Here is a 16,546-nt window from a genome sequence, read left to right on the forward strand (position 1 = left end):
CGATCTAGAATGTAATACAAACCCTGTGACCAATTGTAAACAAGGATCATTTAAGTAGCTTCACTAAGTATCACACTACCAGTAGTATTATCTTCTCACAAGTTGGTGTGAATCTCTGAGGAGCCCTAGAAGTAAATAGGGTGATGGTAGCACTTAACCTCTCGTGAACTCCTATTATGTGACAGGCACTGGGGGAAAGAGCTGGTGTAGCCTGCTCCCGATGGCAGTCCTGCATTGTTGGTGGTCGATCATATTCCCATTTTGCAGATGAGGAAACTGAGGCTCAGAAAAATTAATTTGTCCAAGTCACACAGCTAGTAAGTGGTAGGACTAGGGTTTAAACTAAAGCCAGTCCGATTCTAAAATGGAAGTACCAAACCCTGGAGAAGCTGTGTATTTCTGGGGTTCAAGAAGATTCTCAGACCTTAGAGATTCTGATATCAGATGTTAGCATAAACTGCATGCTTTCTCCCCATCTCTCCTACTTTATAAAATGGACACATTCAAAAACCATATTCATATTTTTTAAAGATTTTATTTACTTGAGAGAGAGAGAGCATGAGCGAGCGAGAGAGAGAATGCACAGTCGGGGAGAGGGGTAGAGAGAGAGGGAGAGAGAGAAGCAGACTCCCCGCTGAACAGGGAACCCAACAAGGGGCTCAATCCCAGGACCCTGGAATCATGACTAGAGCTGAAGGTAGACGCTCAGCCACCCAGGCGCCCTCATATTTATATTTTAAAACAAACATTGCTCCCACCTCCATTGCTCCCTGGGACTGCTGCTGGTTCCTGAGGAGACTGGAAGTGCTTCGTCTCATCTAATCTTTTTTTTCTTGAAGACCCTAAATACTTTAATGATGGCAAACATCATAACCCATGACTGAAGATACCTGTCCAATCCAAATTTTGTTTCGCTTACAGAGAACGGCAAATCTGTTCACTGGAAACTGGGAGCCGATAAGGAAGTCTGGGTCTGGGTGATGGGCGAACACCATCTTGATAAACCCTACGATGTGCTCTGTAATGAGATTATTGCTGAGAGGGCCCAGCTGAAGGCCGAGCGGGAAGCGGAAGATCTCAGGTATGCCATCTGCAAGCCAGTGAGAGGCTGGCCGGATTGTAAAATGATGCAAAGATACCTCTTTTTCAGAGTAGCTGGTGGGAGAGTGGGGTGGATCTGAGAGTTACAAAAGTCACTTTAGATCTCTCCGGCAAGTTTCTTTACACTTTCGGGGTTCCCTTCCTTCCCGCAATGCGATCAGCTGTTTCACTTCCTCACTTGTCACCTGATTTGGTCTGGATGAGGTTTCCTGTGTGATCCCTGGCTTCCCTGGAGTCATGCCAAAGTGCCGAAGCTGACACAGCAGAGCATCAGGAATGTAAGTGAGAAATGCAATGACTGTTTAAGCTTTAGGCCTTCCAGCAAGATTGCTCACAGGGGGCCGCTGAGTGAGCAGGCCTTCCAGGTACTTCCACCGCGCTAGATGGTGGGAATTCAAAGATGAACAAGAAGCTTCTAGGAGGAGGAGGAGAAACAGGCAGGTACACAACTAACTTCTGCTGATATAGACTGTGATACATGCTACAGCTAAGTCACAAACAGAGCATTAACTGAGCCCAATATTCCGATCCAAAAAAGAAGTAAAATCTGAATTCAACCTTGAAAGATAAGTAGAGTTTTCCAGCTGCAGAATATCAGGAAGGAAATTGCTGGCAGAGGCATGATCAAGACCCCTAGTTCCGAATACGTCTCGTTCTTTGGGTGATGATGACTTCTGAATGTTTGAGGTATGCGTGGGCAAGTAACAGCAGAGAGGGGGCCATGCTCTAAAGTGCCTTGAAAGCCAGATTTAGGACTTTGGACCTTGATCTGTGGACGCTAGAGGTTTGAATAAGGAAGTGACTTGATCGCCTGCCAAAATAGGAAGGTAATTTGGCTGGTCGCAGTGAGGCAGGTGATGGATCCCCTCTACTGGGGGCCCAGGGTGACTTCTGTGAAGGCTGTCACCCCGGGAAAAGGGACAGCCCTCTCTGAGCAGATGAGATAGAAGCAGACCTGGGTTCAGGTGCCGAGGCCCGCTGATGCTTCTGTGACCCCCTCCAGTAACTCAAACCATAAACGGGCGTACAGAGGTAAAGGAAGTGTGCGCGGCGCATCCTAGGAAGGCAGCATGCCCCAGCAGTTTAGCTTCTGGACGGGAGTCGGGCAGATGCGGGTTCAAATCCTAGCTGCACCACAGTGTGGCCTTGGATAAATAATATAACTATTTTGAGCCTCTTGCAAGTAAGCAAGGATAACAAGCCCTTCTTATGGGGTTGTGATGAGGAATAAGTTAATGTCTTTTCTTTTTTTAAGAGGTTATTAATTTGAGAGCGAGAACAAGAGAGTGTGCCCAAGCAGAGGGATAAGCGGACTCTGCACTGAGCACAGAGCCCGGCGCTGGGCTCAGTCTCACAAGAGGAGTCGAAACCAAGAGACAGATGCTTAGCCAACTGAGCCACCCAGGTGCCCCTAAGCTAATGTCTTTAAATACTCACACAGGGCTTAGCATATTGTAAGAACTCGGTAAATGGTATCTGTTACTGTTTTTCACATGATTTGAATGTAGGCATCTGCTTTGGAAAAGCTATCCATGTTGGAGAATGTTTTTGATAATTCCACATTTGTTTCTCTTCAGAAAAACCCAGTCCAAAGAATTCGCCAATAACTTGAAAATGAAATCACAATATTATGATCTGCAAGCACCAGATACCCAGGAGACTCAGAATATCTGCAAGAAAGCAGCAACAGAAGAGGAAAAACTGGGGAAGGGCTCTAGACCAGCACCACTCCTTGAAGAAGAGAAAATTCCAGTGAGTCTTTCATATGTATAAATACGCAGAATTTAATAGCTAGGGAAATTAAAGAATTGGGAACAATGAGACGAATGTAGTCAAACATCAGGATCACAAACTTTTCTGGGAAAAATCCATCTGAACTTGAAGGCACTGATGTTCATTTCATTTTGGGGAATTTGGGTCACTTGCTGCTTCACAAGGAAGGGTAAAACACTCCTTTTTCATGGGACCAAAGGTGTGAAGAAAGAACTAGGAACAGAGTTGTGCATTTTAAGATATTTTCAGGGTTTATTTCCCCCTGTTATATGTCTTCCATAACAGAGGTTGATAACTGTTTTTGTGAGGGGCCTGAGGGTAAATACTTGAGGCTTCGTGGACCACACACTGTCACAACTGTACTCAAATGAACAGGCTCCGGTGTGGTAACCCTTACTTACCAAGACAGAGCCTGCTTTGGCACCGAGGCTGCCGCTGACCCCAGTCCTAGGACGCTGGCGTATCTGTGAAGTAGATTACGTTCTGTGGAGTCTTCCCTGTTTTGTTGAGGACTACACCTCCATGCCTCTCTGGCTTCATAGATTCCGCCTGTGCCTGCGGGGACCATGATTTCCTCAACATGATAGAATTTTATAATCAGAATTGGTATGCACTCTCTCATGTTTCAGTTGGTTTAAGGAGCTCAGACATCATTTGCTGCTTAGATTATAGTTTGGAAGGACAATAAAACTGTATTATGAAGTACCTTCTTCTGCCAGGAATTTAATTAAACTGAGAATTAACAGAGGATTTGCAATTGTTTGACTTTGGCTCAGGTCCCCAGCTTTGTGACATTAGTTGCGTGTGTTCTTGACCTATTTGAGGCAGCTGCACGGGGCTGTGGTTATCTATCCTGCTTGCTTCATGGGGTTGTGATGGGGCAAAGCACACTGCTGAATGTCTCTTATCATTCTTACAATGACTTTATGACCTAGGGACTGTTTCTGTGTTTGTCCATTTTACAGGTAAGGAAACTGGGGTTCGATACGGGTATTTGATCTGCCCAAGGACTTAGAGCTGACAAAAGACTGACTCAGGATTTAAACAGAAACAGGGATCTGTAGGACCCCTGGGTCATTCCTTAACTATTGCATTTGATTGTCTTATTAATATGAGGAATGCAAAGAAGCTTTATAAAGAGCTGCAAATATAAGGCTCAAAATATCTACAGGTACACAATTCTAAAATGTGGTCAATATACCAGCGTCAGAACTGGGTCCTTTCCTCACATGTGCAGTAAAGCGTTCAGTCCCTCCCAGGGCTGCTTTGTATTCCACATTTAATACCAGACTCCCTCAAAATAGCAGACTCCTTTTCTAGCACCCCTAAAATGAAGAATAACAACAGCCAGAACAAAAAAACCCCTTCCTCAAAGCATTATGTATGCATGCATATCTTTGTGCCTGAATTACAATAGCTTCATAGAAAAAAGTTTTTTTCCAAAAGCAGGACAGAGATTAAAATAGAAGTTAAATACCATGGTTATTATTGTTCTACTATATCATAAATATTATAGGAATTATATTTTATATACACATACATATAATACACACACACACACACACACACACACAAACACACAGTGAGAGGAGAAAATCTCAAGATTGGCCGATTTACTCATTCATTTAAGAAGTACCCTTTATGTGCTAGGCATTGAGATTATAGGGAGCAGTAAGGACAGAATCACTGCTGAACCTTAGAATAAATTGAAGGAAAGAACTGCTGAATGAACTTTACAGTTTAGAAAGCAGAGAGAGACTTCATATAACCTGTCATTTCAAAAGATAATGAGTGATCTCAAGAAAAGGATATGTTTCTGTGCACCCCTATTACACTAGAATTTGAGCGATGGCAGGAAGTGCAGGGTGGCTATGCAGAGGACATGGAGCTGGAGATGATGACAGAGAATGACTAGGGCCAGTGGTTCCAACAAAGGGACAGCATGGACAAAGGCTGTGTAGCTAGAAGAACAGGGGGCTTTGGAGAGCCCAAAGTAGCCTGTGTGGCTGTAATGCAGAAGGGACAGAGGAGAGCATAGGATTGAGTGGCAAGGCCAGACAGGACAGGGTCTTGGGGACAACTTTGTGTTTTGGCCTCTTTTTTCAAGAACAACTGGTTATTGCCAAAGATTTTTGAACAAAGGTTTGACCTGGTCAGATTTATTTTTTGAAATTTTTAAATTTGAGCTGATTATTCATAGATCAGAGTGGGTGGAGGGGCAAGCTTCCTAGCACAACCCAAGTTTCTAAGCTGAGATGCCTGGGATGATGTGGATGCTGTGAGCATGGACAGGAACCTCTAGGGGAGAAGCTGGTTTTAAAGGAGCAGAGTCTGGGGTGCCTGGGTGGCTCAGTGGGTTAAGCCGCTGCCTTCGGCTCAGGTTATGATCTCAGGGTCCTGGGATCGAGTCCCGGGCTCTCTGCTCAGCGGGGAGCTGGCTTCCCTCTCTCTCTCTGCCTGCCTCTCCGTCTACTTGTGATTTCTCTCTGTCAAATAAATAAAATCTTTAAAAAATAAATAAATAAAATAAAGGAGCAGAGTCTAGTTTAGAGATACCAAGGATTCTACCACTTTAGGTGGTAGATATAAGTTTATTTTACATATGATAATAAATTATATACAAGCTGACTTAGAGTTTGCAAAATTTTTTCTCATATAGTTATTTCATTTCATAATATTCCTGTGAAATGGAAAATGCAAGTATTTCTTTTATACAGATGCAAACTAATGCTCAAAGAGATAAGTGGTTTGCCCAAAAATCAGTTAGAAAGCTCTTCTTTTTGTTTATCTACTTTCATTCTCATCATAGCCCTGGGGTATTTAAAATAGAATTCATCATATTCCCCCTATCTGTACCTTCAGACGAGAACTCTGGTGAGAAACCAAGACTAGAGCTTTGGAAGTCATCCGATTATGTTTCCAAATTGCGATTCAGGCTTGCACAGTAAAGAGGTCCACATTTCATCCGTGATCTATTTTAAGTATAATATAAGTATAATAAGTATAAGTATAATATATATAACATATATATTATATAATAGAAGTATAAAAGTATAATATCTAGAAGGAAGTCTTTTCTTTAAACGTTCATTGTCTGCACATGGCCTAAAATTTATTATAAAAAGAAAAATTGTTAAGCAGTTTTTATTGAAGTTAGTGATCATGAAGCTTATCTGAATACCCATGGGCAGGTTTAAGAGCAGTCAGTCTTCCAGAATCATGAACGATATTCACGGGAAACCCACTATAGATTTACTAAAGTAGAATGGCCTTGCTAGATTTGTAATAAGTTTCACATGATAGATCATCATCAGAGAACTCCAGACCCGAAAGCACCCCTTACTGGTCTTACCTCAGTTCTCTGAAGGGCTGTGGGTAGTAGGGGAAAGTTAAATTCAACCCAAGTGTTGATGTGCATTCAGCCCTGTAGAAGCTCTTGTGCAGAGTCATTTAGTTATGGGAAGTCATTCTTCCGGTGAACAGTGACCCCTTGTATTTGCAGTGAAGCATCAGCGTAGACTGTATTTCTGCATTTGTGTCAGCCAGCGGTTCTCAGTTCTGCTCTGATTATCTTATGAAAGGGTCAAGGCAAATGTAGTGAGGAACCCCACCAGGTCTGTGTAGGACTCGGGTAAATTCAACACTGACTCTTTCACTGTCCTCCCTGTTTACCGGTAGTATTTTGAATAAAATGAAATCAGCCTGAATGAATGCCGCAGCCAGCTTCGCTGGAAGAGATCAGAGATCAGTACACCCTAAGAACGTAGCCAGGAGCCTAGGAGATTCTTTGGTGAAGCAGGGAGATTGGCCTTAGTGCTAATAATTGGGGTGATCGTGGTTGAGGTGAGGAATTTGACATTTAAAATGTCTGTAGCCCTGTGGTCTATCAAAAGACCGATTTACCATTTCACTTCATCCTCACAACAAACAGGTGTGAAACAGGCTCTTGCTCTCTGAGTGGACTACTCAAGGGCAGTGGTTTTTGCAAAGCCTGATCAGAGGCAGAGCTGGGGCCATAAACCTGGTCCTCTAATTCAGGGCCAGCACTCTGGACATCTCACTGTGCCCCAGGGAAGGTATTCACATCAGTATCTGAATGATCCTACTATTGGAATGAGAGTTTGGGGATTTTTTCCCTAAAGCAGGAATGCTTTAAAATTAAACAGAAGAACTTTTCCTGTAAGAAAACAGGGGGAGAGAGGAAGAAGAAGGGCTGGGGAAGCAGTGGAGAAACAGACACGGTTAAATCAAACTGCTTGGAAACCTGGCGACAGTCTGATTCACAGCAGTGGTGCCTCCCAGAGCTCACGGCTCTGCCATGCTGTTTCTCTCCCAGATCTCCCCCAGATCTTCAGAGCGGTGTGTCCGCCTAGCTAGGCAAATCTCTGAACCTTTTGGAGCCTCTTGTTTTTCAACTATAAAAACGGGGAATTAAAAAATACCCACCTTGTTTATCTCATGGTGTTTTTTTATTTTAATTACATGAGATAATACATTTGGGAATGCTTGAAAAGCCAAAGTCTAGTACAAATCCAAGGGGTTGTTTGAGCTAGAAATGCTTGAAGCCTTGCCTCCTCTATATGAGCATGTCCTGTGCACAGGCTGCAGGTGTGTGAAGATCTTGCACGGCTTGGCAGGATGGACTGAATCAGTGCTTTTCTGAGCAGGTATTCCTCAGGGTCCCGATACGTGTAGTGAGAGGTGGTATGGAGCCACAACAGAGCCACCAGACAAGGTCTTCACCCATCAGGAGTTAGAAGATGAGAGGCACTTAGTACTAAGGTAGGAGTTCCAGCTGGAGAGTGGCCAGGATTCACCCGGTTTTGTGGAAGAAAGGAACAGGGGAAGACCCAAGGCCAGAGGGAACCGCAGAATGTCTGTGAGAAAAAGGAAAGCGTCATGTGTGGGGGTGCAGGGCAGAGAGCAGTCTGACTGGAGAAAGTACTTTGGTTGGGACCTGGAGGGGGCACATTTGAGGAGCTGAGAAGCCACATGACCCAAAGAGCTGGCCTTGTCTCGTGTATGTTTTCTATTGTCGCCACAGCAAGTTATTGTAAACCAAATGGACCAAATAATGACAGCTCCTTTGGTCAGAATTCTGACAAGGGTTGGCTGGGTCCTCTGTTTGAGGTCTCAGGAGGCAGAAATCAAGGTTCAGGCTGAGGAGGGTTCTTACCTGCAAGCTTTGGAAAGAATCCTGTTCACAGTTATTCAGATTGTTGGCTGTCAGTCAGTTGTTGAAATGGGATGTTTGCTGGGATGATTGCTCATACGTTTTGCCAGCTCTAAACATTCATGATGCTAAAACAGCATCCATAGGCGTGACCTGAAGTCGAATATTTTTCACCTCACTATAGCCGTAAAGGAGAGTTTCTGTAGAGTTTCAATGGATAGGCCTCACTGTGAGGTCTGCACTTTCATCTTCAAGCAGAATTTAGGCAAAGATGTGAGGTTCAAGGCCAGTAGTACAAGACTGAGGTGACCCCAGTCTCATTTCTGGGGTCTTTCTCAGTTAATCGGCTTCCTGTTCCTAATCTTATTCCAAGCTTTTTTCCACAGCCTTTCACCCCAGACTCCAAACTGTATCTTTTAGCCCACCTGGGAAAGAGCTAATCTTCTCACATAGAAAAAATGTAGAGAGTTGTACCCTTCCCTCCACAGAACTATTGCAGGATTTTCTGTCTTTAGTGCCTGCAGGTTTTGGTCACTTTGGCCTCTTTGAAGAATGAAGAGGTAGACCAAACAGTGGTGGGCAACAAAGCAGTTTATTGAGCAAGAGTATAAAGCTCCCAGAGAGGGAGGGGGCCCAAGAGTGATGCCCTTGGAGTTTCTAAGTTTAGGGATTTTGGGGGGCTGTTTTGCAGAACGATCTTCAGCAATCAGGGTGTGCAGAGTCCTGCCAATCAGGGCTCTGGTCACGTATCTGTCTACGTATTTAGGTTAATGTCCATGTGTGGGTGGTCTATTTTGCTGACATCTGGGGGCTTGTGTCTTAACTGCCCTTTGCCCATGATGGTGACAAATGTTTTGTGGTTAATTCTTTTACTTTAGGATATTTTACAGAAGTCACTTTTGCAAAGACCAAAGCAGAACGCTAGTATGGTCCTGTCTAAGTTGCAAAATGGGATGTCAGTGGTGTTTTGTGTTAGCTGTCCTGATTCCATATCTTCTTGTTGGGGACCCCAGCCCTGACTACCAAACTGTCTAACACCTAACAGAACCAGAACACTAAATAGCCCAATCTATAGGTTTGCCTTTGGATTATTTTATACCGATATAATAATGATTTATTTTGTATCTTCATTAGCAGATGAATTCATCTAAGGAGATCTGTTGTAGAATAATGAAAGATTTGCCCCAAGTCCAAGGTTGAAGAATTTCTATTTCACCCTTAGAGCCATAAATCAAGGAGTTTTGAGAAGAGTTGTTGGATCCCCACTTCAGGGTTTAGAAAACTTGGGATCCAGTCTCAGAACAATTTTCTTCACAAAGATAATCTGTATGAAAAAAATTTTTAAAGAATATACTTACGGTGATTTAAAATTTTCATTTTAACAAATAGATAGCCAAAGGTAAGACTCCCCGATTAAGTACCAGATACTGTAAAACCGTACCATTGACACAGGGCCGGACCTCTTGTCTGGGAATGGAGGCTTCAGTCCTTCCAGGCAGCTCTGTGACTCCAGGCAGTATCCTATAAGGAATCAATTCCTTCTATAATATAGGGATTAAATTAGCAACTCTGTTTCTTTACAAAGGAAGCTGAGAAATTTTATAAACATGAGGGTGCTTGCCCAGCATCATCTGATAGAAGCCATAAGAATTATTCCCTGAAGTTCTTCAGTTATAAGATGCTGTGTTTATCGTGAGCCCAACCTTGGTCCTTTTCACTGTTCAGATGAAGAGCTGGGGGTGGGGGAGGGGGGGCGTAGGCTCCATGGTTTGTGCAGTCTGAGTAGGAGGCTGAAGCGATGCCTGGATTAGAGCTGAGAGTATGGTTCTTATCCTGAAAAGCTATTGCCCTTTGCAAAATACCGACCCTGTCCTTGTTTTTGGCAGTGATGATAGTACATGGAGAACAGAAATGATGCTCAGCTTAACATTCAGTGAGAATGTTGTGGTTCTCAGTGGATCACGGTTGAACACTTAGTTATCCTGAGTGCTGTTACTGAACCAGAGGTGATAGTAAATACCAGGATTTAGCTGTCACCCAGCCAGGTTCTGAGACCTGCAAGTCGGGAAGCAGATGCCATTCCCAGGCAAAAGCATGTGCAAGGTGGAGTTAATAGGAGCCAGAGAAAATGACAGATGATGCCCTGTGTGAAGCATCCCCTCCTGGGGAGTTTGGGTGTTTGGTTATCTCCCACAGCTAAGTGGAGATCTTAGGGACCTGGGTGTAGACAGTCCTCTGGATGCTGTCAGTGTTTTCCCCACTCTTGTGCCAGAGAATTGGGGGGAGAACAGAACGGTTCTCAGTGTGCCCGGGAGACAAGCAGAGCATGCTAATTCAAAGCTAAGCCCCTTTGTAGGCTGGGAACTCATTAATCAGTAAACTGATTGTCCTTGCCCCAAAGGGGACCTTGAATAAAACTAGATCTGTCCACTTGTAGATTTTATCTCCAGAGAATTACTTGTTATTTTTGTACAAATGGCCTTCAGAGTGAACCATACTGCAAAACAGAAGACTAAAAAAATTAGAACACAAACATCCAGGAGTCAAAGCATTCTTAAGAAAACAAAACAAACAAACAAACAAAAAACCTTGAGGCTTGAGGCTCATAGATTAAAACGCCTTGAACAAGAGTCCTACTCTTCATATCCTTAAAGAACGAGCGTTAGAGATGACACGTCTCTACCCCTACTTTGTGCACATGCACGGGTTTGCATGCACTGTCCCAAGGCTCTGGTATGTTTTTAAATCTGTCATTTTACTATAACAGAATGATTTAAAAAAAAAAAAAAAAAGCTACTAAACTGTAAATTTTTATTGTAACCTTGACCTTGACACCATGGTGGTATTCAGTTATATTTTTAAGTGCTATTCTAACTCATAGCTTTGTGTTCCCATCAGTAGACAGCAGTGAAGGAGCACCCTGTGAAACTATTTTCAGACATGATGAAGGACTTCCACTTGGGTTTTCCTTCTTCCATACATCCCTTCCGAACCAAAAGTTAAGCTTGCGCTCTGCTCAGAAACCAGCAGTTGTCTAAATCTGCATTTTGGTTGTTTGCCTCTATAAAGGAGAGACTCCAAAGCAAGATACTAAGATGAGGACCACTTCTTTGAAAGAATAGAAAAGAATTGGGTTTTTTGGACCCTTATTTTTCTCCAGGTGCTACTTGTAGAGCAACCAAAGTTTTGGGTTATATGTGGCTTGTGCTTTTTGTAAATAGTGTAAATTAGTGTATTAGTAAAGTAGTCTTAGATCATGGTGCCTTGGAGAGGAGTGCTAAAGCTTTGTGAGTAGGCAGGGTGAAGTCTGCACCCCACCTGGAGTAGATGCCCTTGTACCTGGGGGTGGCGGAACCATGCTGGCGGTGCCTGACTCTTATCTGCACACAGTTATATCATCAAGCCCTGAAGGGAGTTGGGTTCACATTTATAATAAGAAACCCCAATGTCAACAGAATGGGAAAATGTATTCCTGAAATGCAGGCTAGAATTTTGAGGACTGAATTGAGTGTGTTAAATAACAAAAATTAAATTGAGTAAATTTTAAAGATCTAACTGGCTTATTAATTGGTTCATGAATTGGGTAGCATCTGTCTAGCGAGTAGAGGGGAGCTCCAAAGGGCTACAGAGAAGGAAAGTGGAGAGGGAGTGGAGAAAAGGAAATTATTAGCAAAGAATCCATTGTTTTAGGCAAGGTCACCCTCCTAAGGGAACGGAAGGGGTCTATCAGTAAAATTCCTAGTGCTGACCAGGAAATTCCCGTGTTGACTGCTGGAAGGTCAGTTTCTGGGGGGTTGAAACTGCAGTTAGGTTAGGTATTAAGTCTTGGTTTACTGATTTGGAGCTTCAACCCAAGTGCCACCATTTGGGGCCCGTAGATTTCTTTTCAACAGATGTGAAATAAAAAGAGGGATAATCCCCAAACAGTAACTGTTTGCCTTGATATATATTCCCTTCTAGTACACCTGCAGGAAACATTTCAGTATTGTTTTTGTAAGAGATAAAGTGTTGGGTGAACTAGGCAAAAACAGACAAGGGATTTGTTCTCATTTTATTAATTAAAAAGTAGAGCCATAATCAGAAAGTTACACAATTACCCAGGTAGTTTCCATGTAACTGTAATAGAATTTCGTGGTAGTCTGTAGAATAACATTTTATATAAAGTAGAACTACAAAATCCTAGGGCTTTAGAAACCATTTAAGCTGCTGTGTTTTTAAAAGCAGTTTGTTGTATAAAATGCTTACTATAAAGTAAATGACAAAAGAGAAAAACATTTCTAGTCTTGAGAACTGCACATTATGAAGTCGGTAACACAACTTTATTTTGCATGATATTTACAGTAATTCACTTATCTAACTCACTAAAAGTAGTGTGCCAGGAAGAAATTATGGAATACGGAGTCTGGAAACATGAGGTCCTTTATACTGAAATGTTTTTTATAGTATTATGTATGACATAAATATTGTTTTCTATCATTTATAGTTCAGTTCCTATATTCCACTGTGTCAAGACTTCCCATAGCCATCATACTTTTAAGACTCTGTCTGTTCTCTTAACTATCCCTTATTACTTTATCCTTACACTTTATATTTAATAATTACTTTATTTCCCTTGCTTGTCTTCTTTTCATTTTTCATGGAACATATATCATGTGTGTCCTTGGTGGGACGGTGAGAGTGGCCTTTGGAACTCTCTCATATCTGAAATGCTTTGCCCTAACAGCCCTTACCAGTTCTGCATTATTGTATTTTATGAACATATCCCTGCCCAGTTCTGCTGTTTGCACATTGCTTTGAGGGATGTAGGAGGAGGGTGCAATGGAAATGGACAGATGTTCATCCACTATGACAGTCTGATGCTCTAATATGTGCAAAATAAACTCAGTGTGCTATTTAAAGATGCGCCATAAAACTACACACCGTATTAGAGTCTGCTGTACTTTTAAGTAAAGCCATTCAGTAGTCCCCCTGCATAGATTTTATTAGGTACAATGTTAGCAAAGTAGGAGAAAGATTCCCTAGGGTCTCTGTTGTCCTAATTCACGTTTCAGAAAAATCATCCCATAGGGACCATGTACCATATTTTCACGAGTAAAATTGATTGTCCCATTTTTCATCTTGTTAGTCTAGTTGGCCTTTGGAAGGTGTCTCCACACCCTATACATTATTCTCCTTTGTAACTTTATCAAGGCAGTCTCATTATTCTGCTTCTCTTATTATTTTAGAAAGAAAAAAGCTAAATTCCAGTATGCTCAAATGCTTCCTATTATAGTCATCATTGGGAAGTTTTATTTAAAATTGTTGGTAATAGGATTATTCCAGTAACCTGGTTAGCAAACTAGGTGAGTTACAGGCCATCAATTTTCAGAGAATTTTGGTTGTCTCTTTTGATTAATATTAAAACTAGATGGAATATTTTTTAATGATTAAGAAAGTACTTCAGAATTTATGGTGAGTTCATTCATGCACCAAATACTTATTACTGAGGCCTTTACTAAGTGCCAGTCACTGTTCTGTTTGCTGGGTCCCCAGATAACAGTGAATTAAGCGCATATGGTCTTTTGCCTTCATGGAGGTTATTATTCTAACCTGTGGTCTATGAGGAATACCGTGGATTCAAGAGGTGTAAGAACAAGATAGCTAAATACTTAAATGAGTAGCTTGTTTTCAGAAGTAAACTCTTGGTTTTAGCCTGTTAACTCGTCATTTTCATCTTCACCATTAAAGTTGAATGCTAAAAATTTTCTGTTTATTGGAGCTTTCTGGTTTATGTGGAGTTAATAAATTGCATAACCCTACTTTTAAACAGAGTGCATGTTAGGTTAAAAACCAGAATGAACTATTTTTCAGATCACATTTTAAAAGTGAATATAATTAGAATAATCCTCATAAGACACATAATCTCTGGGGGAAATATAATTTGTAACCATGTACTATTGATGTTGCTATAGCATCTTTTGATAATATAGCAATTGATAATCCAATTGCTATAATTCAAATTATATAGATTTGAATTCCCATGCTTTTAAGTTTAATGGTAGTCAAGATATACATATACATACACATTCATGCCACCCTTTGGTCAGTACAGATGGGCTCCACTCCCAGATCTACTCGGGCCTACACTGACTAGAGAGGACCATTCTGACTCGGTCTAGCTTCTGATGTCACTAGCTTTCAAGTTTTCACGTTATTTTGTGGAGTTTTGCATAAATATTCAGTGGCAGTGTTGTTGTTTTTTTTTTTTTAAATAAAGGAAATATGAGATTGCTTTAACTCTGCCCATAGTTTCAGCAGCTACAGACACATCTTTAATGCAGCAAATGGGAGGGGGCTGCAGAGGCTTCCTTGTATGCATGAGAACAAACATATGTTCTCTCTGGGACACCCCATGGAAGGAGCAAGCTGTAGTCATCGAGAGGACATGGGTTTCTGTCTCTGCTTTCCTACCTATTAACAGGTCAGTTTACCTCTTTGGTAAAGGGGACAGTACCTGCTTTGACACCCTTTTGGGGTTGATAATGAAGGTCAAATGATGTATTGGACTTGAAAGTGCTTTGAAAGAAAAATTATGCAAGTAGGTGGTAGCTTTCATCTCTTTCTTGTGTTACAAATAGGAATAACTAAAGAGTATATTCCCTGGAACACAGCATCATATGGAAGCTTCAGAGGGGTGGTTCCCTCTCTAAGAAGCCCCTTTACCTTCACTCTGAGAATGCTCAGAGCAGCAGCGGTACTCCTCACATTGTGTCCATCTGGTGTTAACATCATTAATCGTCACCTTTGAGCCAGTAATCTGGTTTTGTTTTTTAATAAAGGAAATCTCTTTTGGACCATACTATTTTTAGTCTATTACATTGAACTTGTATTCCATGGATTTGTAGAACATGTAAGTGTATCTGAACGAATGTGCTGTACACAAGTCTTGATTAGTTCTTCATATTATTTTAGCACTTTGGAATAGTGGCAAATCTTGGTTCACATAGAAAATTACAATTTTTATACATGTGGTTCTTAGTATATGTGAATAATTTCGAAGTTTACAGTATATTTTAGTCATATAGAAGTACTTCAGTAGAAGTATCATGTGATTGTTAACTGGGTGGTTGTTAAAGTAATGAAAATTATTTATGCTCAGACTCTTCTACTCAAGAACCAACTTTGAGCTTTGGTACACTGAAGACACAACCTAAACCTTCCAACAAAGAAAGGCCGGCAACTCTGACTGGCCCCAGCAGGTGGTGCTGCTGGTCACACTGGTCCCTTCAACCCCAGCATCACAAAACGTTCCATTGTCTGGTTTGTGTGTCTGTGCTTAGTTTTGAATTATCTTAAGAATATGAATAACCTCATCATTTCTGATAAGCGCAAAAGCAGTGAGAGTGTCGAAATGCTGGTGTCAGGGAGGAAGAATTTCCTCTGCCTGTCAAGGTCCTTCTGGCCAGACTAAGAATCAGATTGACATGAGATAGATTAACAGGAGAAAATCAAATTTGGTTTCATTTGTATGGGAACACCACACAGACCTGGAAATTCCAAAGACAGTCAAGCAAAATGAGGTATATATATCATCCTGAACTAAGGAGAAAGAGGCTAAGGGCCTGGGACTTAAAGGGAATGAATGTAATTCACAGGAAGATGAAGAGGAGTAAATGTTTGGGGAACAAATGTTTGCCTGGTCACTCAGAAAGAATGGGACACAGAGGACTTTGATCAGACAGGCCTTGCCATATCTAGTTCATAGTATAATGTAGTTATCTATAGCATAGTTCTCTTCCTGGAGCAGGTCCTTTATCTAAATTCTTTTAGGCAGTTGAGGTGGGGAGGTAAAGAGATTTTCCTGAATGTGCTGTGTTTTTATTGCTTTTAGTTAAAAAACAATCTGCATGCCAAAGTGGTCCATCTCGGGGTAGTTTGCCTTTGATGATAGATAGATAGATGATGGAAAAAAATTAAGATAATAAAGCAAAAAGCAAGTGTTGAAAAAATAGTGTTATATGTGTATATAAGATGAATCATTCAGTTGAACAAATAATTCTAAGGGATAAAGAATAACTCACACAGTATGCTTAAGGTATTATACCCGTAACAGTAATTGGCAAGTGATGGGGTGAAAAATATTTGACAAAGTAAAATATATGTTAAAAGAGACATGTCAGATGGCTGTTAGCCTGATGGTAATTCAGGAAACAATTGAGAGTTTGTTGGAGAGCTTAAAGGCTGAGCCTGGTGGAGGTGCCACTGACAAATCCTGGGTCCAAAGCTGTGCTGGCTGCATCTGTCCAGGTCCTGTGACAAACCAGTGGGGAGACCAGGGGTGTAGACACCGAAACTGGAACCTTATCTACTGCGCATGAGGAGGCAAGGGAGGGTGGTTACCTGCCTCCTAATTTTCAACATAGAGAAACTGATCCTTTATGCAAAATGATGCCCCACAGATCTTACCGCATTGAAGAAAGGGAGAGTGAGCCTGTTTTTAAAACTCACATTCCTTATGGT

At 41.6% G+C, this 16,546-nt stretch overlaps 1 protein-coding gene across 8 annotated transcripts in view; it reads left to right on the top strand.

Annotated features, from left to right (window-relative positions):
• Positions 1-16,546, top strand: part of SH2D4A (SH2 domain containing 4A) — a 60,747-nt gene that overhangs the window by 16,563 nt on the left and 27,638 nt on the right. For 7 of the 8 annotated variants that reach the window (XR_009349671.1, XM_059156203.1, XM_059156201.1 and 4 more), the window contains exons 3-4: positions 922-1,081; positions 2,679-2,853. Coding sequence is in view for 7 of the 8 variants with exons in the window: in XM_059156203.1 (XP_059012186.1) it covers positions 922-1,081; positions 2,679-2,853 (335 nt within the window). In the remaining variant the exon portion in view is untranslated. Of the gene's footprint in view, positions 1-921; positions 1,082-1,131; positions 1,380-2,678; positions 2,854-16,546 lie in introns of those variants that run through there. The other variant, XM_059156208.1, reaches the window with a different exon arrangement.

The sequence above is a fragment of the Mustela lutreola genome, chromosome 18 (genome assembly GCF_030435805.1).
Source record: "Mustela lutreola isolate mMusLut2 chromosome 18, mMusLut2.pri, whole genome shotgun sequence".
Classification (NCBI taxonomy): domain Eukaryota; kingdom Metazoa; phylum Chordata; class Mammalia; order Carnivora; family Mustelidae; genus Mustela; species Mustela lutreola.